Here is a 27,342-nt window from a genome sequence, read left to right on the forward strand (position 1 = left end):
CAGGCTGAGCCCTTGGACGGGGCAGGGACAGAGGCAGGATGCAAGCGCTGGCGGCCAGCGGCCACGGGAGAAGAGGCTGGGTCAGAAAGAGGGCGAGGAGGCAGGTGGCTCTGCTCAATTCCAGCCTGGCTGTTCCCCGGGGCGGCCTTTGTTGCTCAATTAATTACATTTCCTTGTTCTCCAGGATATTGAAATTCTGAAAGGCTCCTCAAAACCTGCTCGGCTGGCTTCCCTGAATGGCAGCCCGTTCCCCCCTCCTCTCTTCCCTCTGCCGAGCCAGGCCCCAGCTCACTCCACAGCCCTCCCTTGGGCCCAGGGAGTCCCAGGGCCACTGAGCCAAGGCATAATTAGCTAATTAGGGACTCAGAACGAATCCCTCGTTTCCGTGCCAGGGAAAAGGGGCCACAGGATTGGGGAGTCAGGGAGGACCCCAAGAGACCCCAGCTAATCCTCCTTTTATGCCCACAGTCAAGTAATTAGCTAAGGCAAGTCAGCCGGTTCCTCTCTGCCCTCTGTTCCCCTGGCACTGGCCAAGGGAGGTGGAGGCAAGGAGGAGAGGGAGAACAAGAAATGGAGACAGGGGACAGAGATGGAGAGCAAGGGACAAGGAGACAGAGACATCTGCCTCAGACCATCCTTCCTACTCATGTTCCTCCACACCTATCCCCCACCCAGCCCTCCTCCTCCAGGCAGTCTTCTCTGGTTTCCACCCCCCGTTAGTCATGAAGCCATCCTGCTTCCACTTCCCGCAGGCTCTCACTCGCCATCTCTCAGGGTGAGCTTATCTGGTTCTGCCTTCTAGTGTGACTTCTCAGGCCTTCAGCCTGGGGTGAGTCCAGAAATAGGCTCCAGGCAACCCATGAGTGTGGCTGAAGGCCCTGTTTCCCCAGCCAAGAAGGGAAAGAGGATCCCAGAGTCCCCGGGACAGCCAGTGCAGTCTCTACTTTGCCTAGAGCGCCAACCCAGGACAGGATATGCGGGTGCCAGTTCTGGTCAGGCAGCCTTGACACAGAGCTTGCCCTCTTTGGGCCCCAGCGGCCTCGTCTAAGGAGACAGTCCAACCAGCTGCTCCAGAAAAACACAGGGTCAAGACACCTCTGAGGGGGACAAAAGCAGAAGCTGCTAGCAGTCCATCCACCCCCACAGGGAAAGTACCGCCAGCTCCTACTCACGGCCCCCAGCCTTTTCCCCCAGTCACACCTCCCTGTGTCCCCCAGGCCACACCTACACCTGCTGTTCCAGCCAGAATGGAGATGCCTCCCCCCCAACATCCCTACTCCTTACCTTTGCGCACACTCTGCCCCACCTCTGTGGCCCTCCTCCGCCATTGGGCAGTCAGTCGTGCTGGGTCCCCTCCCCAGGGCCACAGGGCCGCAGGGCTCCAGGTTGTTGTGACACAGCCAGGCCGATCCCCTGCCGGCCCCTGGAAAGCCCTCACACACACTCACAAGGCCATCTCTCCTCCTTTCTTAGACCACAGTTGGGTGAGTGTCTCTTCTGGTCCCCAGGCCAGCCTGGTCCCCCTGATGGGAGCACCACTGCCCCACCCTCCCTCTGTCACAGCACTTTGCACGCTTCTGGCCTTCATCCATTCCTGGCTCCACCCATGCCCCCCAAAATGGACAGTGTCCTGAGCATAAGCCCCCCCAGTGGGTGTTCTGCATCCTCCAATCCAGCCCAGGGTCTGGCACAGAGTGGCCCCCCGAAGGACAGCCAGGAAGGAGTGATGAATGGGTGGATGGAGCCATTCGACTAATATTTAGTGATGACCTACTATGTGCCGGGCACTTCCAGGCTCTAGGGGGTGCATCAGTTAAAACAAACAAATGGATAAGCAGACCAAGTCCCCTACCCTCCAGAGGTGGGACATTCTAGATGGGGGAAGGGGAGATAGAAAACCACAAACATAATAAATAATCCCTTTCCTTATTTGTTGGGTGGTAACTGTTATGAAAGTGTTATGAAAACTTTCATAAGTTTTCATAAGGAGAAAGGGATGGGGAGCGCCAGGCTGGGCCAGGGACATGGTCGATATGAAGGTACGAACAGGGGCCAGGAAAGGCCTCGCCAGCAAGATGATGCAGGTCACAGGTTCACGGGAGCTGAGGGCATCTGCGGCGCGCACATCTGGGGAAGATTTCTCCCGGCAGATGGAGCAGCCAGAGCAGGACCCGCGGTGGGGGTGAGGCAGGCACGCTCAGGGAACAGCCAGGAGGCCAGTGTGGCTGCAGGGAAGTGGAGGGAGGAGGGGTTGTGGAAACTGGGCTGCCCCGCAGGGGCGAGGACTCTGGCCTCTGTTCCCCTGAGGGTCATGGGCAGAAGGGAGATGCGGTCCTACGATGGTTGGAAAGATCACCCCAGCTGTGGGGGCAGCATGGACTCTGGGGGGCCAAGGTGGAAGAGTTCAGCCTGCGGGACGGTGTACAATCGCCTGTGTGTCGCCCCCGGCACTCGCACACATCTTGGGACGGGGGCCCTAGCCTGCAGGCTCCGAGGCCAGGGGCGTGACAGCAGCCATATGGTTGCTGCCTCCTGAGGACAGCCCTGCCTTCCTCTGGGACAGAAACAGGGAGCACTGAGGGGAGCCCACGAGAGATGTGGCCCTGCTCTTGCCCTCCCCATGTCCTCCCTGCCAGACGCCGGGCTTCTGCGTGACTCTCAGGGGGACGGAGCCTCCCGTCCATCTGTTCCTCCCCACCCCACCCCACCCGGCCATCGCTCACCTGCCATGATGATAATCCACATCTGGCTGGGTCCAGATGACAGTGACAGTGGAGGCTGGGGACATGGCTAAATTCTGGAGCTTTCTGAAGGTCAAGCGACTGATGGGATGGAGGGGTGGGGGGCGGAGGAAGGAGGAGTCGGGGGATCTCCCAGGTCAGGAGCCTAAGGCCAGAGCCATGGAGCTACCGTCACGAGGACACAGGACTCGGTTTGGACACGTGGCGTTTGGAGGGCCTGGTGGACGTCGACGTGAAGGCATTTCATAAGCTCGTGGGGTCTGGAGTTAGGGGAGAGGAGGGTGGCCTCGAAGTGTCAGGTGGGTGTCCTCAGGGTACAGACAGTCTCTAGATGGCACTTAAACCCGGGTGCCAGCAGGAGACAGACGGCAGAGGGGCAAACTGTGTTCAACCCGTTCTCCCGCTTTCACCGGGGACCCCTCGACCAGACCCCCTGCTCTAAGGGAAGCTGGGCTGCAGTGGGACCAGAGGCCCCTGGTGGCGGTGGGGGAGCTGGAGCGGGAGGGACAGGGCCAGGCTTCCTGATGGGCATCTCCCCTGGAGGTCCGAGGTGCTGTCTACCGACAGCAGCTGTCAGCCCCGATTAGGCAGCCACCCCGCCGGACTAGCTCAGGCAGAAGTAGTCGGACCGTCGCCAGCCGCTGCAGCCGGGAGAAAGGGTGCGGGGCTGAGGACAGGAGGGGCCGAGGCTGTGGCCGGCCCAGGGGCTCCCCTCCTCTCCGTGGCCTGGCTAGGTCAGCAGAGGGTGCTGAGCGAGCGGAGAGGCCGTCTGCCATGCCTGCTGCCGCCAACGCCAGCTAATCAGGGGCACAGTGGGCGCCGGGGAGGCCGGGCCAGGCGGCATACGGCCGTGCTGCCGGGGACACAGCTGCTGGCCGCAGCCCAGCGGGGGAGGGGCCTGCGGGCTGATGAGGGGGCCTCGGGGGAAACGAATGCCAGCCTACGAGTGTGCACCCCGATACCCTCCATCCCAGGAGAGTTCACGCACGAGAGGGTGGTCCTAGCTCCAGTCCCGCGGAACGTCCCTGAATCCACTGGGGCCCTAAGAACTCCCACTCATTCTTGGCACCCCTTCTGTGTAAAACCTCCTCAAAGGACATGTGAGTGGCCCTTCCCTGCAGCCCCCTGCTGCCTCCATTAGAGCACGGGTCCCCCGGCCCACAGATCCTGGCTTGAGGATCTTCCTGAGAAGGGGCTGCGTCCAAATCTCCATGGCCCCTTAGTGGACGCTACTGTGGAGGAATGAATGAATGAATGAATGAATACGTAGTGCCCTCCCTTGACCTGGTATCCCAACCAGGAATTGCTCCTTCCGGATTTGTAGAGGAGACCTTGAGCTTGATGGTGGGGGAGGGGAAGAACATCTTCACCCCGCCCCACCCCCGGGCATTTCTCCTTCCACACACTTGGCTTCTCTTCTTGTTCCCAAGTCAGGTTCTCACTAGATGTCTGGCCCAGATGTTTTCCCACCTACCTCCATCTCTTCTGAGAAGGCAGCAGCCCTGGGGAAATTGGGCCCCTCCTCTCTCCGCTGCCACACTCCTCCCCTCCCTACCTTCCCCATGGGGGCTGCCAGTCCTTTCTCTGGGAGGCCCTGTGGGTGCCGAAGACTGTCAGCCCCGAGGTCTAAGTTATGGCCTGGGGTCGGACCCTCCTGCAGCGGCCCCCAAAGCCCAAGTAAACTTGCCTCCCTGTTTCAAAGTGAGTCTCCCAGCTTCCTGTCCAACAGATGCCTCACAAGGCAGGATCTAAGAAGGAATCCTGGGGCCTTCTTCATCTATCCTCAGCATGGCTGGCCTAACCACGACCCAGATGGACATGAACCTGGGCAGAAAGGGCCAGAGCAGGCTTGGGATAAGACACAAGGTGCCAGCCATGAGCCCAGAGCCCCTCCGCCTGATGGGCAATCAAAGACGTGCCTGCAAAACCAGGTCATTCGAAGACTTCTTCTTCTAAGACCAGAACCCTGAGAACCACTGAAAACAAAAGTCTGGGATTCTGAGGCTCGATGAGTCTAAGATTCTCCATGACTTTCCCCAAGGCTAATTCCAATATCCCAAGAGTATAAGCATCCGACGCAATCAACGTATGGTACAGGCACCTGTCAGGAGAGGATGCTGTGTGGATATCTGCAGCCCCACAGTCTAGCAAGGGAGGGCTGGAGCCCCATTTTAGGGATGGGAAAACTGAGGCCTGAGAGGTGGAGCAACTGGCCAAGATCCCAGGTCCAAACCCCAGTCTACTGCTCTGGACACCACCCTCTGAGGCCCCAACACCAGGGCCCTCCCTCCGTGAGACGCAGGGTGGGGGCTGGTCACTGGGCACCTGTTCTGTGCCTGGGGTACAGGCAAACCCACGGGAGATGCTACGTGCCATCCTCACTGTGCAGGCAGGAGAACGAGCAAGAGAGGAAACTTTCCTGGGGTCACAAAGCTAATCAACATAGGACCAACCTTTGAATCCTGGCAGCAGTGCTCTGTGCAGAACCACTGTGCCTCCCTGCCTCCCACCCTGACTTGTCCCTGTCAGGTCACACAGTGCCCGGTACCCCAGGAGCTCTGTGCTTTGCCAGTGAAAGGTGTTCGGGAAGGGTCCTGACAACATCACTTCTGCTTTGATGCTGGATGTGGGCAGGGGCTTTCCTGATGCCCTGCAGACGGGGTGGCTAGCTGGGGCACCTACAAGTTCCGGGAAGAGGAAGGGGTGGCAGAAAGGAGCCAAAAGCCCTGGGGTCTTGGGAGCCCAGGTTCAAATCCTGCCTCTGCCCCCAGCCAACTGGGCGGCCTGGGGCAATTTATTCAACCACTCTGTGCCTCAGTTTCCCCATCTGTAAAGTGGGCATCATAGCGGTTCCACCATCCTACAGCTGTTAGGAAACCAAAGAAAGCAGCCACGTAAAGCCCTTGATGGATTTCGGCCATTTATCACTCTCGGTCAGTCCACAGAGCATGCGCAGAGTTCAGGTCCCGCCCCGCTCTGCCACGCAGCCCTCCTGCCCAGTCCCCAACTCGGGGACTGTCTCCCCACCTCAGCCTCTGCCAGGATGCCCCAAGGCCCCTCCCCTCTGTCCTCAATGTTCCAGCACCTTCCTCACAACAGTAACACCTACCGGACCATCTACAGCACATCGACCTCTGTGCTAAGCCCTTTATGCATGTTACAGCATTTTGTTCTTACAAAACTGTAAAGAAATTGGTCTTATCAGCCTCATCTTATTGTTGGGGAAATGGGGGCCGGGAGAAGAGCATAGAGGCCCAAGGTCCCACAGCGGGCAAGTAGAGCCCCGGGACTCAAACCTGGGCCTGTCTGTGTAGAGCGAAGCCTCAGTTCCAGGTCCCACAGCTGGGACCTGACAGTGGCTTCCTCCGCAGCTGTTGGCTTTGCCTCCCTGCCCTGGGAGCGTGTCCTCCACCTCTCTGCCTCACCCCCACCGCAGGCCCAGCCCAAATGCCCCTGCACAGCAGCGGGTGATCGTTGCACCGGGGACCGTGAGCTGGACAGGACTCTGCGGGCGCGCAGTGACCCAGGCCAGGCCCAGCATCCCCAGCAGCTGCCCCTGAGCTCCCCAGACCTCCCTCCCGCCCCCCTCCACAGCCTGGGCTGAGGGGCGTCATGGTCAGTGAGCTACAGATGTGGGCCCACAGGTCAGACTCAGCTGGCTCACAGCCTAGCAGTGACTTCCCTAGTTTCTTATTGGAGAAACAAAGGGCACTTTTCATATTTAAATAGTGTGGCCAGTGGGCTTTGGAAGGCACTGCCACGGGCTTACTGGGGGTGCAGGCCTGGAGTTGCCCTGAGCCAGGATGGGGCACTATTAGAGATAATCAGCCCCGTCTTACCAAGGCCCAGAAACAGACAGTGACTTATGAAAGCCACAGTAAGGAGCCAGAACCCCGCCTCCTGACTCACAATCTGGTGCCTTCCTCTCTCCCTCCCCCACCTTCTCCTCCACGCTGTGCTACCTTTATCCATCAAAGGCTGAATGGCCAGGATAGAGCCCGGCATGGAAGCGTGGAGGGACATATTTTATAAGGTTTGTAAACAACACTGTGACTCCCAGGTGCCCCATCCTTCATGCACAAAGTTGAGAACTACACATCGAATCCAGTCCTCCTCTTGATTTGTGCAAGTAGAGGAAGTGAGGTCCAGTGACACCAAGGGACTTCCCGGATCACAGAGAGGGGTCCTGGCAGAGCCAACAACCAGACCTTGCATCCCCTGCGAACCCAACTAAGTCTTCCGGGCTGATCGCGCTAAGGCTTTGCAGCCATTGCTATATTTTTCCAATTGCAAGGAGCTGCCCACTCTCCAAGGTTTTGCAATTAATAGCCCATCCTTTCACCATTCCTGGGTCTCTAGCCTGCCATCTAGTGGCAACACTGAGAGCTACAGGCTATTGTTGAAAAGAGGGGAGTCCCAGGGCAGAAGGAACTCCGAAAATGAACAGGAGGACTTGGAATGTTTTAGGGAAGCATCTAGAAAAAAAGGAGGGAACCAACCAAATCTCTCTAGGAGACACTTGTAAGAACTTGTGCCCCGCCCCCTGCCATGCCACCATTCCTCAGTGACTCTGGGCAGAGGAGGTGGCATCTGGGACCAAAGCGGCCCCTCCCACAAAGGTGGGGACGGACCAGCCAACCTGCTCTAACAGCCTGAGGCTCCTATTAACTGGATTCCTCATGAATATGCATTGATCTTATGGTTTCTTTCCAAGGGGAGCACGGGGTGGTTTCTAAGTTGGGGGAGGGGACGCCCTGGGTCTATTTTGGCTCCCAGAGGGTCTGTGCTCCCAACACCGCCCCCCCAAGCCAGGTTCTGAGGCAGCGAGATTCTTTCTGTCAGCTGAGAGGGACAGTCAGCTCCCCGAGCAGGAAACCATCCCCCAGCTCTGGCTGCCTGGGCCTCCCAGTCACGCCTATTAGCAGGCGGGAGGCCCCTGAGACGACCCGAACTCCTCCCCCGGCGCTCCCGGCCACGCAGCCTCCAAAACTGGAAGCTTCAGGAGCACAGGGCCCATCCCTGCCATTCTCTGGAGAACCAGGCAGGCTGGCACTGGGGACTGGGAAGTGACCTCCACAGCCAGGAGCTGCCTAATGAGCTCCTCACTCAGTCCTGGGTCGGGGGGAGGGTGGCAGGGAGAGACACAGGCGCCACACATGCCACATGCACACGCATGTACACACACGTGGTCTCCTGTGGTCATGTAGACTCTCAGACCCACATGCATCTACACAGAGATGTACAGAACCCGCCCCCAGAGAGAGACCCACACCCTATCCCCTCCCCCCAGACCTTCTCTTCTCAAATGTCCCTTTATGTCACTGCTCCCAAGACCTGGAGGTTCAGAATGCGGGACAATGTACAAACACCTGCATGTGACTCCCGGCACAGCCACACACACCGCTGGGAAGGGGTCCCGGCCCATGGACTCAGTGGCCATGGGGGGGCTACCTCCTGAGAGCTGTCCCTGCTTGCCCTGGGACAACAATGGGGAAGGCCAGGGCCATGGAGTGGGATGGGCAGGAGAAACGGGGCCCCTCCCACGCCCTCCCTCTGAGGAGGCTCAGACAAGACACTGGGCTTCCCCCCTCACTCCCCAAGGTGAGACCTGGGCCTTCTGGGCATGTGCTCCCTCAGTCCCACCCTACCCACTCACGGTCACGGCCATCACTGACCTGCAGTCACAGAAACACCCTGAGGCCGGCTTGCCCCACCCATGCTCCCCACTCCTGCCAGGCATTTCTGAAACACTCCGTGGCCTAGCTAGTCCCCAGGCCGCACGGGGTCTCCATTCAGACACCGTCTTGGACCGCCAGGCCCCCGCCTTCCCCATGTCATGCCCCACATGCTCCATGATGCCGGGACACCTCTGTGTCTGAGCACTGACGGCCCCGTGGCCCTGGCACGGGACAGCCGCTCAACACACTTGCTCAGTGTGTCCCTGACACGTAGTTCTCGCGCGGCTTCCATGTACCAGGGTAGCTGTGGGCACTCCATGAAGGAAACCCATCCCGTGGCCGGCACCCCAGGAAAGGGTGGGGGGGCATCAGGGAGGGGGCATGCACTGTGGCGAGTATACTGGTTAGACGCCTGGGCGCCAAGGTGCCGGCTGTGTGACCTTTCGATGGGCTAAAGACGGTTTTGAACTAGGTGATCTAGAAGGAGTCTTATAGGATTGGTGGGGGTGGGGAGCACAGAGAGAAGCTGGGAAACCACCCCCCCCCTGCCCCCAGTGGAGTCTCCGAAGAGCACTGGGAGGGCGCCAAGGGCACAATGCTGAACTGCTCCTCCCCACTCCCCTCACAGCTTTGCTCCTCTTCACTCACCCCTACCCCACCCCAGCCTCCCCCCCATCCTTCCCTCAGGACCTTCAGAGTAGCACTCGGGGCTCCCTGGAGGTTCCTACCATGTCAACTTTCACATGTGGGGACCTGACCCTGTACGTGCACCCCCGGGACCCCCTCCGTACTTGGCCCGGTCTGCCCATCTCAGAATGAAGTTACGGTTGGGCCACCCAGCCTGCTCCACAAATACCCTTAAGTGTGGCCTCCGCTGCCCTACCCCACCGGCCCAGAGTCAGGCCAGCCCCACGGGCACTCGCCACCGACCTGAGCCTCACCAGGGTTGTCAGAGGATTCAGTCAGCCGTCAGTGCATCAAATGCCACGCAGGAGGTGAGTAGGTGCTCACGAAACTTCCTGCCCTTTGCTGATAGAGCTAAACCCCAGGCAGGAGCCGGCTGGGTGCTCTGTCCTTCTCTCCTTCCCCATCCCCCATCCTGCTCTAAACTCAGGGTCCTAGAAAAAACACTGCTCAGGAAGTCAGGAGGCCTCTTGAGCAAGTTACTTGGCCTCTCCGAGTCTTGGTCTTTTCGCCTCCGTTTTCCGTGAGAACAGCCCACCTCCCTCACGGAGGGATCATAAGCTCACGAAAATCATGGAGATGGAAAAGCTCTGACGATTACTTATATGGGCAGATGCCAGGGCCTGTCATAACATAACCTCTCAACACTGGGCGGGTGGACAAACAGACGGATGGTTGGGTCCTGATGTGGGCAGGTGCGCAGGCACGTGGTTGGGGGACAGAGCTTGAGTTCTAAGTGGGCACCAGTGAGGGCTCTGAGGATCCCCTCCCCTGCGAAAGCTGGTACTGCTCTCCCTTAAACTAAGCAGCTTCTTTTCACATGCGTGTCCTCCTTGACAGCCGCCCCCCACAAGGAGCCTTGTCCCCGAAAAACCAGACTCCCCAGAATCCTGCTGTTCCAGTTCTTATGGAACTCAGAGCTACCAGGACCTCCCTCCCGCGTCTTCTGGCCCAAAATGGGCCCAGGAGCCTGGTGGGAGCAGGACCCATATCTGTCCAGTCACTGAGGGATCCCCATGCCCAACACAGGCGCTGGAAGGTGCTGGTCAGTCTTGTCTTAGTGCAGGAATGGCTGCGGGGGGGGGGAGGCAACGGGGGGGCCAACTCACTGGGCACACGGTTGATGGCTTTGAGGGGCCTCAGGACGCGCACGGTGCGGATGGCCGACAGGTTGATGTTCTGGAGGTCCAGGGAGTACTCCACCATCCTGCAGAGAAAGGCGGACAGTGAGGGACGGAGCAGGAGGGACACAAGGCCACGGAGCAGGCCACAGCCATCTAGCCAGCCACGCACATCCATCCGTGCCCATAGCTGCCTGGAGAGGAGAGGAAGGAACGGGGTCAGGATCCCAGCTGCAACCCAGCACTTGCCGGGTGGCTCTTGCCCGTGCTTCCCCAGCAGCCTCTGAAGCAGGGAAGGCTAGCAGGGGAGAACCAAGGCGGGGGTGGGGGGCGGCTGACCCCAGGCAGTCACCAGAAGGCAAAATCACAGCTGCAGTGTCAGGTCCTGGCTGCCGGCAGAGGCCTAGAGCCGGGCTCCCAGTCCTTACATCTCCCCCAGCCCCCAGGTCCCCAGTAAGCCTGGCTTTGATGCCCAAAGTCACAGACGAGGAGAGGAGCCAGACAGAGGTGACATCACATGTCCCAGGTCGCCCAGCCAGGGTCACACCACATCTGCCCCTCCCTGTCTGCTCTCCAGTCCTCTGAGCCCAACCATGGACTCCCAGCAGTCCAGGTGTCATCTCCGGGGATGCGACAGGCATGCTGTACTTGGCTTGCAGGAAAAATCCACGCTCTCCCAGGCACACTCCCCGCAAGGCACCCAGGCTCCAGCCTCACGGGCTCACTGCACCCATCACACCAGGTCTCTCTGCCCTCTGTCCCTCCTGCCTGGGATGCTCTCTCTCATCTGTCCACTAAAACCTTTCTCATGCTTTAAGAATCTGGTGATGCCCCTTAGAGTCCTGGAAGTTTTTCCACACCAGAGTCTGCAATGAACCAAGCCAGTATGGATGCTACAGGCCCAAGAAGGACTCAGAGCTGGCCCCCGCCCTCAGGAGTAGCCACTCAAGCCAGGGAAAGACCCAAAGGCAGAGATGACACTGGAGCCCTCACCGATCCTCCAGGACCTCAATCAAGAGGTCCACCCCCCCTCACCACGTGCAACCGGCCCTGAAACACCTTGGAGGAATTTTGTGTCCTCCAGGAAGTCTTCCCAGATCTCCACTGGAGGCAGTTCTCTGAGGTCCCCTCTGTGGTTTCCCAGCTTCCATCAGATCCTGCCTGTCCTGCTCAGTTCCTACCTGTCCCTGCTCTCCCCCTACTCGGCCCTCAGCCTCAGCCTGACCCGGGTTGTGGCTCAGCAGACCCTCCCACCCTCTCCCCCCACCATCCTCCACCCTGGGGCTCCAGCACGGCCACCAGCTCCACCTGTCACTACCATCAGGGGGAAATGAAGGCTTTTCCCACACACCAGGCAAACCTGTCCAACTGTTGGGAAGCCACCGCCCCCTCCCGCTGCTTGAAGAATAATTGAGTAAAAGCTTCTTTGCCTGAAATGCCTCCATCCATCCCCCAGCTTTCTGGGGCACAGGCTCTGGCTCCCATGCTCTCTCTCGCACACAGAGTCACACACCTGCACACAACCGTTGGTGCATGCACGCACACTCACTTCTTGGACACCCTCATCCACACACACTCCTACCAGAGACCAAATTCAGAAGACGGGGCGTGACCCAAAAAGTGACAGAGAATTAGAATGAGAGATGGAGACCTGGAGGACCAAGGAGGGAAGGTAGAGGAGGAAGAGGGAGGGAGCGAGGGGGAGGAAAAGGAGAGGGGAGAGGAGGGGGAGGAAAAGGAGGCTGAAGGGGGAGGGGGAGGGGAGGAAGAGGCAGAAGGGGAAGGAGGAAGGGGGGAGGAGGAGGAGAGAGGGGTGGTAGGGGCAGCCGCCAGGCAGAAAGGGTGCTGCAGGCTGAGGCCGGCCCAGGGGCAGTGGGTGGGGAGAGAGGGTGATGTGTGACGGGGCATGGAGGGAGTGGAGCTCTCTGAGGATTCCGTGCGTGGGTGAGCCAACTGTCATTTTCATATTTTGTAGAAAGAGCTCTCCAGGCAGCCAGGGAGACGTGTGTGATGAAGGCACTGTGGGGGCGGCACACACAGGCACACAAACAGGCGCTCACACTGATTCGGGCACACACACAGGCGCGCACACACACACACCCGGGCCAGGGAGAGCTGCCCCAACTCCAGCCCGCCCCTCCCCCACGCCCCTCCCCCACCTGTCCTCTTCCTCCTGCCCTGGCTCCCTCCATCCTGTCAGCAGGGGCAGCACCATGCCCTGGACACAGCTGGGCTCCCCAGGCTCCGTGTAGGCTTTGCTGGGGGTGCTGGGGTGGGGGTGCCGGGGTGGGGGTGCCCAGCCTCTGCCAGACTGAACCCACCAGGATCCTTTGTTTCGGGAGCCCCAGGGCACACATGCTGAGCTCTGGCAGGTAACAGCCCAGGATTTGTTCCCACCCCCACAAAGTCTCGCAATAAAATAAATAGATGCTTCCCAGACTGAGGGCTAGACAGAAACAGCACAGGGTGTCGGAGGGCCTGCTGCTGCCGCCAGTTCTCATTCCGTACCTGCGTTAACCCGTTTGAGCGCCCCCATTCCTCGGAACCCACCACGCCATTCCCCATGCTCCACTGGGGGCTCCCCACGGCAGGCGCCATCCGGCCAACCTTGCCTGACCCCTGGCCCTGCCTCACACTGCTCCAGGGGCTCCATGTCCCCCCAAGAAGAACCTGTGGGAGACTGGAACCCGTGGTTCTTCAATAAGCAAGGCTGCCCACTGAGACCACACCCCCGGCCCTGCCCTGGGACAGGCCAGGACCAAGAACTGGAAACATCTACAGATACAGGGCCTATTCTGGCCTCTGGGTATGAAGTCAGGCTCAAGTGTTCCCTCTGTGTTCTCTAAAACAGGAAGGGGACAGGGCCCTGCGTTCTGAGTGAGCCACAGGGTGTAGGTGAATGTCACCAAGGCCCATAATTAGCCAGAGTCAGGAAGTTTTAGAATCTGAGCACCTCTCAGATCCCAAGCAGCTCATGGGAAGCTGATCAGACTCATGCCCGTCTCTGAGGTGGACTGAAGCAGCCACATTGTCTGGCAGGCCCAGAGAGAGGCACTAGCCCAGCCTCTTCCCTTCCCCCTGACCCAACCCTCCAGGGCTTCAGTGTGGGAACACACCTTCACAGTCTACTACAGAAATGTCCCTGAGACCTCATCACTTGCAGCCCTCAGGGGGTCCACTGAAAAGCTCCCATGAGAAATTTCTTAGATAATTTAGTGTTAGGAATCTTAGCTCTGAGCTTCCTGACAATCCAGTCAAGGAGGAAAGGTAATGAGTTACTGAGTTCTTAGCAAGAAAGATCCTTCCAGGAAATCCACTGGCCTAAACATTTCTCCCAGGTTCTATACCTCTCTTCTATGTTTCTACTTGGGGGTGTTATATTGCACCTACATCTCCTCTGGGGGAACCAGACAGGGTATAAACGCATTCAGTGATAAAGAACACATAGTAAGTAAACAGTGAAGAATCCAGGAGTTCTCATTCTTCTCTGAGGGGAAGAGGACAGAAAGGTGGATACTGGACAAGGATGGAGAAAGATGGGCAGAACATGTAACTAGAAGGGTGGAAATGCGGGTTTGAGTCTATCTCACAGGAACCATGATGTCTTGATGGTGACTTCACCAACTTGGGACAGTCTGCTCACAGCTCCCTGACCCCTGCCCTAGTCTGGTCACCATCCCTCTCTTCTGACAGGTACAGCAGCCTCCTGACTATTCTCCTGTCTCTTGCTTCCTCCCCCCAATCCCTTCTTCAGTCAGCTAAAACCTCCTAAAATTCCAATCTAGCTGTATTGCTCCCCGACTTAAACTCTCAGTGGCTCCCCATTGTTCTCAAAACAAAGTCTAAGCCCCTCTCTGCTCTGGCTTATTCCACACTCTGTTCATACCTCCTGTCTAGCGTGGGTTCTCCCACAGCAGACCCTGAGCCAAGAGCTCCGGAGGTGATCCCAAGGAGTGTGGCAAGGGAGGGGAGGAAACAGAGAAAAGCCAATGAGGGGCTGTTCGTGAGCAGGTCACTGATGTGGACAATGGGGACACAATCGGGATGCCCTGAGAGACTATGTGGAGTGGGCCTCAGAATGGGACCAGAGGGGGTCAGGGCTGGCCAGTCACCCCTCCTTCTGAGACATACCCCCACACCAACCCCACACAGCATACAGTAGGCACTCAGGGATCTGCTTTGCATGAATAACACATGTGATGAAAGAAGCTACTTCCCTCCACACCCTGGATGACAGCTATGGGAGACACGCCCCCTTCCAAAAAAGAGAGGGCGAAGAGGGGTCACTCTATGGGTAAATAACCACTGGGCTGACTTCCCTCAGGCCCCAAGTAAGACATCACTTACGGGAGTGAGAAATTAATTCCTAATTACACAGTTACTTTATCACACAGCTTTCGGTGCTAAAAGTCTAAAAAAAAAATCAACAAAAACCCCCACTACCTCCTGCCAGCTCCCAAGCACCTAATTAGGTAAGTAATTTTGCTTTAAAGCGAACACTTCTGTCCTGACATCACCCCAGGAGGAGAGTAGCTAAACCCAGTTCCGGGGCTGTCCTTGAGGAGAGGGGCTCAGGTGCAGGAGTGGGCTGGGAGAGGAGACCCTGGGTCTTCAGGGCAAAGCCCTACCTATTCCTGCTGAGGAGCCTTCCTCCCCCACCCCCAGATCCCCTGGCTCCCAAGAGAGCCCTAGAGGCCCAGGCCGGGTCATCTGGCAGACACCAACCCCCAACCCCGTGACTAGTTCAGGATGGGCATGGGACCCCAGGTGGGCCGTGAGGGGCAGCCCGGCTGCTGAGCTGGGATAACAGGGAAGAGGGCTTTCCCTGGCTAAGCTACCGCCTGGAAACCCTTAGGCGCTAACAGCCATCTTGCCTCCATGGTGGCCTAAGAATTCTGCCAACTCAAAAGAAGGCTGAGTCCAGAGCTGGAGAGAAGCAGGAGCCTGGCCATATGGTTCGAGCACTCCCTCCATCCAAATCCCAGATCTGCCCTCTGCTTTCTCCAGTTGTGAGCCAATACACTCCCTCTGAGGCTTGGGCCCCACTTGCCTTTGGTTTCTCCCACTGACGACTCAAGTGTCCTGGCTGGTTCACAAGGGTTTCCTGAGCACTATGTGCCGGGCACTTGACACACCTTCCCGTAGAGGGGTTCCGGCCCCCACTGCCAGATTTGGAAGCTGAGACTCAGAAAGAGGCCAGATCACACAGTCAGGGAGCGTGGGATTCGGGAACTCTGCACAGCCCGCCCCTCTCCTCATCAGGCATCAGGCCAGCCGCCTTCTGGCTCCCAAGCACCCCCGCCTCAGCTGGCCAGGTAGCCAGGAAGCCCCCCCACACACGGCAGTGCCTAGAATCGGGCAAGCACCCTGGGGGCAGTTTTCCCCGGTGGTTAGAGCATGGAGCCCGGATCCTAATCCCAGTGTACTGTGTGATCCTGGGCAAGTCACTGAACTGACCTCCCAGGGCTGTGGGGGAAATGATATGGGCTCCTATATGGAGTCAGTGCTTAGAACAGGGCTTGGCCCTGGGGCGCCTGGGTGGCTCAGTCGATTGAGCACTGGACTCTTGATTTCAGCTCAGGTCATGATCTCAGGGTCCTGAGATCAAGCCCCGCATTGGGTTCCTGCTCAGCGGGGTATCTGCTTGAGTTTCTCTCCCTCTCTCTCTCTGCCCCTCCACCCGCTTGCACACACTCTCACTCTCACTCTCTCTCTCACAGGTGTGTGTGTGCTCTCTCGCTCTCTCAAATAAATAAATCTTAAAAAAAAAAAAAAAAAAAAAAAAACAGGGCCTGGCCCAAGGAGGAGCCAAAGAAGCGCTGACAGCTCCTTCCTTTGTCACAGCCTCATTCCCTGCCTCAGCTCACACCTGCCCACGAATTGCACGTGCCTGCCTACACCCCTCCCTGAATCCCACCTCCTACCTGAGAAAGCCCAGCAGGAAGGGCCTCTGGAAGCTCTGACGTGACCCTAGCACCGTCTGCCACATGCCCTGCCTTCCAGGACGGTGTGCGCACCCCACATTCCCACAGTGCCCTGGGCTTTTTCCAGGATACCTGCCTTTGCATCTGCCCGACCTACCCGGGGGCCCCAGAAAGGCCCAGGGCCCACTCCTGAACTAAGCTCGTCTGCCCTGTGTCCCAGTGTCCTCTAGGAGGGCACCTCTGGCTCTGACATGTGCTCTGTCATGTCCCAATTCCTCAGGGCAGGGCCTGGCTCAGAGTCCCAGCTAGGTCCCCGGTGTCCCAGCCCAGGGTGGGCTCTCCATGCCAACTTGTCAAACACAGAACTTGAGGGACAAGATCAGGAAAAGAAAAGCCTGGAGCTGACAAGAAGCAACATAAAATGACTGAGATTTAACATCTTTCCAGGAAATACCCCTCCCAGGAGATGATTTCTGTGTGTTGCTGATAAAAATAGGGTGTTTCCTCAATCTTTGCAAGGGGCCCACGGGGGCTTTCTTAAAATGTAATTTAAGATGTAGCTAATGGAAAGGAAGCTGAGATCCTGGAAATGGCAGATCATCTGTCAGGAGGCATCCCTGTGATGACTCAGGCATGCTCTAGCGGGTGACTAGACCACCAGCCCACACCGCTACCCCGCACTTAGCACATAGTAGGTGTGCAGCTGAGGGAGGTTACGGAGGGAGGAAATAATGGAAAGAGAGAATTAGGGAGCAGTCACATTAACCCTTGACTTTGGCCAGCACTTTCTGGTTTACAGGTCACTTCCACCCATACACCCTCACACAAATCCTATGAAACCAGAAAACAGGGATTCTGAAACCAATTTGGGCCAAGTTCAGAGTCAAAGAAAGTTCTGGGGCCTCAAAGTCGAAGGAAAGGCTGCATACACAGACCCCAGGCAGGTGGGACCCAGGGTAGCCCCAGGGACCACAGCAGCAGGAGACCCACATCTCCTCCACGCAAGCCTCCGCTCGATGACAATACTCCAGTGACTTCATCTCTAGGTATAGCTGCCACACAAATACAGGATTCCCAGGTAAATCAGAATTTCAGATAAACAATAACAAGTCATTTTTAAGTATAGGTCCCAAATATGCCTCCCGATGTCTGCTTCATGAAATTTTACACATTACACTAGCCTCCTCTGGGTACAACCAGTGGACACAGCTGCTGGGAGCCAGACACCCTAGGCTCTACCAGACTTTAGGGGAGTAAATGTCCCTCTCAGAGGACTCAGCCGGCAGCCCTCTGAGGGCTGGTAAGTTGCCCAGGTCCTCAGGGGCAGGTGGACTGGAATATTCTGGCCTCTGAAAAGGTAAAACCCTTTGCGCTGTGAGTCAGCATGGGCTCTAGGCCAGCCGTATGTGAGCACATCCCAGATCTGGGCCCTACAAGCTGTGTGACCTGGGGCAGGTTGCTACTCTCTCTGAACCTCCATTTCCAAATGTGCAACATGGCATTAAGCACCCCTTCTCCCAAGTTCTCGGGATTGTGAGGACGTAAGGGAGCGCAACGCCGTCAATAAACACCACTTCTGGTAAACCCGATTTCTGCCTACCGGAGCTCCCTTCCCAGCTCTTGGGCGAACAATCCTGGCATTTTGCAAAGTCTAGGCTTCCCACTCTCAGGCCACGTGGCATGGGTGGGGCCCCGGACTCGCAATCGCCAATCAGAGCACAGCTTCATCCCAGCCGCAGTGATTGGTTCAGGAATGAGCACATGACCCACGCCGGCCACTCCAAGTCAAGGAAGCTACGTTCCACACTCCTTGGAGGGACTGTGAAAGGGAAGGTCCCCTTCCAGTGAGTCCAAGAGAGGACTCTGAGGCCGGGCTGCCCTCTGCCACCCGCACCCTGGCAGGAAAGCTGCCGGGATGTATGTCAGCACAGAGCAAGGAGCAGAGCTGTAAGATGGAAGGACACAGTGTCTAGTGATCTCTTCCAGGATTCTGGATCAAATGGGCCCTGAAGCCAGAAAACCCGCGGCTTTCAGGAAAGGAAATGATAAACTCCCCTAAACCAGGTTCGGCAGGTTTCTATCCCGTGTAACCGAGAGAGGCCTTCCGGATTCATGATTGACTGGTGTCGGCTTGTCAGCCTGTGGCCTGAGAATCTCTGGCAACTTAACCCTCAGCCCTCATAGCGTGTAGCATCTTGTTTCCATGGAAACAAACCTGAGTGGTTATCATTGGTCTCATCCACTCTACTCCACAGCAAATGAGAAAAACATCCATCCCAAGGTTCCCACTGGAATCTTCCCAGTCCACACCCACCCAGCGCCAGTTCAGCTTAAAGAAAGTGGCTCTACACATGGGTGGCTCAGTCGGTTAAGCACCTGCCTTGGGCTCAGTTCATGATCCCAGGGTCCTGGAACTGAGCCCAGCGCTGGGCTCCCTGCTCAGCAGGAAGTCTGCTTCTCCCTCTCCCTCTGACCCTCCCCCCTGCTCATACTCTCGCTCCTATGCTCTCTCTCACTCTCAAATGAATTAAAAAAAAAAAAAAATCTTGGAAGGAAGGAAGGAAGGGAAGGGAGGAGGGATGGAGAGAGGGATGGAGAGAAGGGTAGGAAAGAAAGGGAGGGAAGGAAGAGAAGGAAGAAAATGGCTCCAGATGCCCTCTCCTGCAGCTCCACAGTGCCTGGTCACAACAGATTCCAAACAAACAAGTCATGGAGACTCCCCCTCCATGCTGGCCCAGAGCCAAGCTCTGGGGACTCTGGGATGATGAGTCAGCCTCAGCCCTGCCCTCAGAGCCCCAGTGCTTGGAGCAGACAGACCTGTAGAGCCCAGGATAAATCAGGATGTAAAGACAGGAAGACCAGGAGGGTGCCCAGGTCTTGTTGACATAAGGAGTGCTTCCCTGACTCACAGATGATGCATACAGAGTCATGCCGGAGGGAGGCCAGCTCCAAAGGCTCCTGGAAACAGCCACAATGATGACACTCTGACTCCCATAACCGCAGCCCAGTCTGTGAGCAGGGACAGGCCTCTGCACAGCCTGCATGGGTTGAATTTGACTTTAGACTTCTCAACAGATCACACACCTTGCCCTGTCAGCCCAGGCAGAGCTTCAGAGGCTCCAGTGAGGCTTGGTAACATGACAGGGCCACAGCTTTGGCCAAGAGCAGACAGAGAAACTCAGACCCTAGGAGAGGAATGTGGCACACGCTGAGAGTTGCCCACATAATGTGCACTCTCTCTTCTTCCAATCCTGCCTGGCCCCAGGGAACAATTCTTGGCTGATGGAGCCAAATTCAATGATGTTTTCTATTTTGCTGGCTATCCTTGCAGCTAAACGTGGCCACAAGACCCAGTTCTGGCCAAGTATGCTAGCACGGAGGAAAGATCTAGGAAAGAAAATGTCTTCCTGATCCAAGTAGACAGGCACGACTGGCACAGCCCTGTTTCCTTTCATCCTTCCCTCCTCTGATGCAGGCACGAAGCCCACAGCTTCATCAGCTACCTTGTGACCATGAAAGGAAGGCCTGGAAAATCACGGACATTAGCCCACAGATCACAGAGCCATCATCAGCACACATCAACTTCAGAACTTCATGTTATATTGGAAAAAACACCCCAGGATTTGCTTGAGCCATCGCTGGTTGAGTCTTCTGTTACTTGCAGCCAAATGCTCCCCAGCAAGTTAAACAAAACCAGGACTCAACTCCAGCCTCTGGAGCCTTGCTCCCTGGGTTCACCTTCCGGCCCTTTCCCTTACCAGCCCGTGACCGTGGGCAGGACTCTCCCTGCTACCGTGCCTCATCTGTGAAATGCAACTCACCACGGTCCATCCCTCGCAGAGCCAGTCTGAAGATGAAACCAGCAGATGCCCAGCTTGGCCCCGCAGTGAGCACTCAGCAAACAGTAGATGTTCTTACTTTTTATCACACCCCAGATGGAGCCGAGGAAGATTCAATTCCCTTTGCTTTCTAAAGAACCATGGACGGGCACTTCAGACAAAAGGACCTCCCAGCAAGCAACTGCAGAGGGGATGTGCCTGCCTGCTCTTTTTAGAAAGCTCCAGTCTGGGGTTGAGGAACAATTCTTATTGACATTTTGTTTCCCCAGAGCCTGTAAAAGTCAGGATGGGCAAGCTGTTCCCTGTGTGTGCTCATTCGCACCCGAAAAGAGGTTCCCAGGGTCTGATGGACACAGACCAGCCCCTCCTTCTCGCTCCCCGGCTGAGGGGCTGAGTTACTGACATTACTGCTATCTGTGTTAATATTTTTTTTTAAAGAGTTTATTTATTTGACAGAGATCACAAAGCAGGCAGAGAGGCAGGCAGAGAGAGAGGAGGAAGCAGGCTCCCCGCTGAGCAGAGAGCCCGACGCGGGGCTCGATCCCAGGACCCTGAGATCATGACCCGAGCCGAAGGCAGCGGCTTAACCCACCGAGCCACCCAGGCGCCCCTGTGTTAATATTTTTAATGATGATAAGAAATTCTTAGGGGGAGTCCCCACACTTCTGTTCACGAAGTACGTCTGCCTGTCATGATCTGTCATAATACTCAGATCCTGGCCCCAGATCAGAGATGGGGCACTCCTCGTGCTTCTTCCCCAGAACTGGGAATTGTCATCTCCACTGGAATCCCCCCCGCCCAGTCAAGGGCATCTTGAGGGTCAAATGAGTGAGAGCACCTGCACTGGGGCCACCCAGGTGTTTGGTTAAAACGCAAATTCCTAGGCCCTCCATACCCAGATCCCTGGGTCTGGATCCTTGGGGTGGGAGGCCCGGGAATCTGCATTTTAACATCGACCCCCCCCCCCCAGAGATCCTGTTGCTCCTTGAACTTTGAGGAGCACTAAAAAGGGGGACAAGGCTGTGCATGTGTCTGAGGAGTGGAGAGGTTGGTTGCCCATTCCTGGTCTGCTCGTGGTCATCCCTTAGCTTTGTCACTTTCCTACACCTAGGCCCTCTCTGGGATGCCATCACAGTTGGAAGTTTTCAAGGGCTTTCTGACTCAAGGCAGCTCCTGTCCCCTGCATTCATCCAAGACGGGGTCCTCACCAGCCATGCCCTTGGCAAGACTCTGCCTCAGCCTCATTCTGGAGAGGTCCCTGCAGCCCAGTCCCCCAGCCCTGGTTCACCTAAGAAAATCATCACTGGAATTCCTGGGGAAGCTTTTAACAGAAGTGACCAGGCCCCTCCCCACAGATGGCAATGGCCATTCAGGTTTTTGGTTGGGGGAGGAGGTAGAATTACCAACACAATGCACTGAGAGAGATATAGACATAAAGAATATCTCAAGTTCAACAGTAATGTCATTGACTGTTTCATGACTTCCTAATAGACAAGAGCAGAAAAGTGTAGTTCAGATAAGACAGTAAGGTGGGTTCAAGCATAACCCATGCTTACTGGAGGTTTGTCCCACACTGAAAGAGAGTCTATAGCGAGGTGCCCCAAGGCTCGCTCTCCTGAGCAGATCAAGCACAGGAAGTAAGTGTAATGAGTGATTGAATCAGGACTCCAAGGGATCACTGTAAGAGAAAATTAATGGCAAAACAAACAAAGTTTGGTACTTGGGTTAAGAAAAGGTCAACCGTGTCTAGTTCCAGGGTGGGAGAGACCTGGCTTGGAAAGTGAACACAAAGGGCATGGCAGGGAGCACAGCCACTCAGCAGGTCACCACGTGGCACGGGGACAAGGACAAGGCCCATTCTCTCTGCCCCGTGAGCTGTCATTGGGAGTTTGGGGACCTACCCCAGGCCAGGCACCATGACAGCCTCAAGTGAGCCCAGCAGATGAGGTGGCCTCAGCTGTCCTCTAACCGATGATGGCAGGTGTTGGGGACATTCCATGTGAAGAAAGGGAGGGCGCCTGGGTGGCTCAGTCAGTTAAGCATCTGCCTTCCGCTCAGGTCATGATCTCAGGGTCCTGGGATAGAGCCCTGCATTGGGCTCCTTGCCCAGAAGGGTGTCTGCTTCTCTCGCTTTCTCCCCCTCTACCCCTCCCCCTATTTGTGTGCTTTCTCTTTCTCTCATTCTCTCTCAGATAAATAAAATCTAAAAAAAAAAAAAAAGGAAAGGAAAAGGAAAATGAGAGGGAGCCTCAAGGAGGAAAGGAACCGCCTTCCAAATTCTGAAGGACTGTCATGAGTCTGTCAGAGATGACCTCCCCTGCAGGTTCTGGGGAACTCTGTTATCAGGCCCCTGCCTCCCTCTCTGTCCCCATCTTTGAGCACCCGCCCACCCCCGGGGATCCTTAGGCTCCCAAATTCCCCTCACACACCTTCCCCAAACAGCCCCAGGGGCCCTCTGCAGGCCATCCCCTCTCCTTTAGACACTCTGTCCTCATCCTCTGCCCGTTCAGCTCTTACTCCCCGCCCGGGCCTCTCTTCTTCAGGGGGCATCCACCACCCCCCTGTGTAAATCCGGTCCCCGTTCCACGACATCATGGTCCTCTACACTTCCTTGCAATAGCACTGATCCCAATTTAGAATTTACTTAGCATCATATTCTCTGTTTTACATCTGTTTTCTAAACCATGAGATCATAACGGCATCTATCTTGTTCAACCCAAGGCCCGGCATGTAGTAGGTGCTCAATAAATACTGATTTTGTAAATAAACAAGTGAGTGAATGTTCCCAGCAGATGGGAACTACAGGAAGACAAATTTGGCTCAGCGAAAGAAAGAATTTTCTAGCACATCGGGCTGTCCCCATTTGGTATCGGCTGCTAGGTGAGTTCCCCACAGCGACAGCATGCAAGCAGGGGCTGACTGGATGTGGAGGTGAAGGCTCTGACCTCGAAGGAACCTTCCAGCGTGGAGACTGTCTCCTCCACAGCTTGAAAAAGGAGCCAGTAATTTGGGGAAGGGGAGGAGCAGGAAGGAAGAAAACGTCCTTGGGATGTCAGGCCCGTTACTCAGGAAACCTAACATTTATAGCACCAAGCAGGGCTGGGACTGGGGAGCTGGGCTGTGGAGCCTCGGGTTGTGGCTTCCCATCCTGCCCTCCGCACCCACACCATCCCTAGGCACAAAGGACAAGGACGACCTTTAGAATAAGACAGGTCTGGGTCACCCAAATGTGTTCATGACTCTAGTAAAAAAGTCTCCATTGAGGGGCGCCTGGGTGGCTCAGTGGGTTGAAGCCTCTGCCTTCAGCTCAGGTCATGATCCCAGAGTCCTGGGATCGAGCCCCGCATCAGGCTCCCTGCTCGGCGGGGAGCCTGCTTCCTCCTCTCTCTCTGCCTGCCTTTCTGCCTACTTGTGATCTCTGTCTGTCAAATAAATAAACAAAATCTTTAAAAAAAAAAAAAAAGTCTCCATTGAACCTCCCCCCAACCAGGACCAGCTACATAATTTGTGGGACCCAGTGCTAAACGTAAATGCAGGGCCCCCCTTCAAAACCTAGAAAGAATTTCAAAACGGTGACATAGCAGAGCCTTAAACCCGGCACGCCCCCGCCCCGTGACTGCGCATGCGTGCAGCCCTTGCTCTCCCCGCCCCCGCCACCGACCCCACACCTGCCCAGCGGGATGCTGGCCTATGGACCCCACCCAAGGACCAAGAGAAGATACCAGGGACCTCACCAGTCCTCACTCTGCTCAGCTTGGATTTTCAGTGTCTTAACTGAGCAGAGGGGGGAACTCAGTAAGCAACAGAGACTCTTCAAGTCAAAAGGGCAAGGTGGGGGTGCTTGTAGGAGGCACTGAGTGGAACCGGCAAAGCAAATGCCTTCCCCCAAGCAGGAGTCAAGAACAATTATCCTAAAACCTGGAAGTAAGGCACAGGGAGGGCAGTATTTCTCACCGTGTCATTTAGGAGCATTACTTAACAAACCCAGCTAAAGATTATTTCACTATCTGGGGGAATATCCCTTGGTTCATTCACTACTGACTGGTAATTAAAGGTCTGGCTGCTGTGGAATCACATTAACCTGCAGTTTTGTAAGTGATTTCTGCACAACAGAAAAGATAACCCAAGGTATCGTTTTATGACCCTATAGGTCATTAACCAGTTTTGATTCCAACCTAACTCTCTCATCCCCACATTTTCTCTCCAATGCCTGTTTTCCTAATTCTGCTGACTACCAACTTGCCGGTTCCTCATTAAGACGGGGGCTAAATCACGTGCCTTTTAAGATTTGTGTGCAGGTCATTTTTTTTTTTTTAACTCTTTGGAGATTATGCTTTGACTTCAAGGTCAGGAAAGGACTGTTAAGAAGCCTACTTCGTATCCATAAGATGAGAGTCGAATGAATATCACACCCATAAAACAAGAATGGGTCTGAGAAACCCAGGAACAAGAAATGATCTTGGGAATTAACAAGACACAGGGGAGACGAATGATTCCAGGAGGGGCAGTAACTAGAGGAAAGGACATCGTTGGTGACTCAGAAGACAAGTCAACAAATTCTCCCCTAGTAAGGACGAAACCTTTGAGGGAAAAGAGGGTAAATGCAGAGAACAGATACAGGAGGGAAATATCCACTTCATGGGACTGCCAGCAGGCAGCAGAGAAGAATGGACAAAACCCAAAAAGCCAATAAAAGAAATATATATATTTTTTGATGTGAAGGAAAATACCAGTTCTAAAAGGCTCCATGGGGAGCAGTTCTATGCCTAAACTTGCCCTAGTGAACTGTCTGAATTCTGAAGGGGAGGAGAAAACCCTACAAGGATCTGGCAGGGAAACAGCCAGGAAGAGGAGTCAGACCTGTCCTGGACTCACCGGCAATCGAGCTTGTGGATTTCAATGGGACCACACGCAGGGCTCTGAGGAGAGAAATTATGATTCCAGAGTGAAGCAGGCAAAAACTGTCCTTCGCACAAGAAGATCAAAGGAATGTAGGTTTGGAGAGACAACTCTGAAAAATTACACTATCCAAACACCTTGTCCTGAAAACAACAACAAACGACTTAAGGATGGCCTCCAGCCAAAGCAAAATGAGAAGGAGAATGAAAGACTTGACCACAGGAGGGGCACAGTTCACAAGAAACCGTATGAACCCAGCACAGCTTCCAGCAAGGTCCAAGTAATTGACAGGGTGGTGGTGAAGTTGAACTCTGTTCTCAGGAAAGCCTGCTGAGCAGAGGTGTAATTTTTTTTTTAAAACACTGGTGGACAAATCATTTCATTTCAGCATACACTTAGTGGTACTGATTTCCCATCTCGGCTGGGTGCCTGTCCTCCCTCCTTACCCTGTCCCAGGGGCACCTCGCACGCAAGCACGCACACATGCACACACACTGACACACATACGTGAGTACTCGCACTGTCACAGACACCCACACGTGCACACTTGTGTGCACACCCGCAGGCCTCCAGCCTTTCCCTCTCCCCCTCTGTCTCTTGCCCCGCTCAGTTCTGCCCTGTTGACCCATTACCGGGCATGATGAACACCTGCTTGTCCTCCCCCCCCTTGTGTGTCACCTCCTCAGGAAAGTCCTCAAGCCCCCAAGCCACCATGTTGTCTCAGAGATGCTCTCAGAAAACCACAGAGCTTCTCCCAGAGCTCTTGTCTCTGTGTGTGTGGCACGTTCGCCTCCATAACTGGCGGATGTCTCTCCCTGCACAGTAGCTGGGAAGGACAAGGCCTTTCTGTGTTTGCTGTTCTTCCTACCCCACGCCTAGGACAGTGCTTCGAAGGAGCTCATTCGACCCTTGGCTGTTAGATGAATGCAGGAGTAGCCACCAGCCCAGTCTGACCCAGGAAAGCAGGAACAAGGTACAAAGCAGGGTCCAAGAGGCTCCAAATGGGCTAACCTGCAACCTGGCTTCTCTCTGGCTGTAGTTTGTGTCTTGACAGAAATAACCACAGTTTGGAGTCACACAGTGCCTGAGTTGGGGCTGTCTCTGACCTTCTGAGCGATTTAGGGTAATAGTTAACATTGATTGGGTGCTCATTTTGATAGAGCCATACTTATCCCCATTTTACAGATGAGGAAACTGAGGCTCAGGTTAAGTTTCTTTCTCAAGGTCCTACAGTTAGTGTGAAACAGACCCAGTATCAGCAGACAGTGCAGGAGGACACATGTCTTACCAGAGAGGGGAGGAAGGTATGTCTGTCTAGGCCATTCAGCAAAGGGCCATCATTCCTCCCACCCCAGGAGTCCAGGAAGGCCCTACCCAATGCAACCTCCTCATAAACACCAAGAAGCCCCACAGATTAATTACATTATGTCTGGTGTGCACCAGACGCTAAGACCTGTGATATATACTACCTACCCTGCCATGACAATGAAGAAATCCAGTCGATTCCATGTGTCCCCAAGGTAGCACTTCTTGCCAAAAATGCCCAGGGCCACCATCTTGAGCACCATCTCCATGGCAAAGAAGACGAAGATGAAGTCATCAAAGACCTGCAGGGACGGGAGGAAGGCAAGAAGCAAGGGACAGTATGAGGCTCTGGAGCAGAACCACAGGGTTGGAGCCACAGTGTGGGGTGGGGACAAAGGCATGGACATGAAGGGCCTGGAAGAGACCTGGAGACATCCCCTCTTGGGCAGGAAGAGAACCTCAGAGATCCTGGTCCAGTGGAGTCATTTCACAAATGAAGAGACAGGGGAAGGAACAGGCCTAAGGTCATACAGCCCATTCTTTTGTTCCCGAAAGTCAGGCCTACTGACAAGGGCCCCCGATAGGGGCAGGGCAAAGGGCTCTCCCTGATAACAGCAGCCAAGCACTGGGCTAGATATCTGACCTGCATTCTCTTTCCTAATTCCCACAGCAACCCCATGGATAGCCCCATTTTAGGGGCAGAAACAGACTCAGAGAGGTCAAGCAACTTGCCCCAGAACATAAGAACATATTGCAGAACACAAGTGGCAGAATCAGGTCTGTCTGATTCCAAAGCCCATGTGGAAGGAGGTTTCTCAAAACAGACCTGATGCCCCTGTGGGCAGGTTTCAGGGCTGCCTTCCTCTGTTTAGAAAGAAGACCCCAAATGCGTCCCTAAGTATGGGCTCAAGGGAGTAGGTATTTCCTGAGCACAAGGCCTGGGTGGAATTCCTCTTTCCAGATCATTGAGGGCTGTGGTCAATTCAACAAATGGGCCCACTTCCTGTGTGCTGGGAGGGAGGCTGGGTGTCACTGACATAGAAAGGAGTCCTTGATGAATTCACCAGCTGGTTGGGAAGCCAGCCTGGTACCCAATGAGGCTAATCGGTTCTAACTCCCCTCAGGGGCCTGGAGCTGGATGAGGAGCTTGT

The 27,342-nt window shown here is 55.6% G+C and overlaps 1 protein-coding gene across 3 annotated transcripts in view; it reads right to left on the reverse strand.

The window, feature by feature from the left end:
- The window catches only part of CACNA1I (calcium voltage-gated channel subunit alpha1 I), a 113,482-nt gene that overhangs the window by 54,285 nt on the left and 31,855 nt on the right, over window positions 1–27,342 (reverse strand). For all 3 annotated transcript variants that reach the window (XM_032882958.1, XM_032882957.1, XM_032882956.1), the window contains 2 exons: window positions 26,360–26,493; window positions 10,213–10,310 (listed from right to left, as the gene is read on the reverse strand). In XM_032882958.1, coding sequence (XP_032738849.1) covers window positions 10,213–10,310; window positions 26,360–26,493 — 232 coding nt within the window. The remainder of the gene's footprint in view (window positions 1–10,212; window positions 10,311–26,359; window positions 26,494–27,342) is intronic.

Source organism: Lontra canadensis, unplaced genomic scaffold (assembly GCF_010015895.1).
Source record: "Lontra canadensis isolate GAN:19392208 unplaced genomic scaffold, GSC_riverotter_1.0 scaffold84, whole genome shotgun sequence".
Classification (NCBI taxonomy): Eukaryota; Metazoa; Chordata; class Mammalia; order Carnivora; family Mustelidae; genus Lontra; species Lontra canadensis.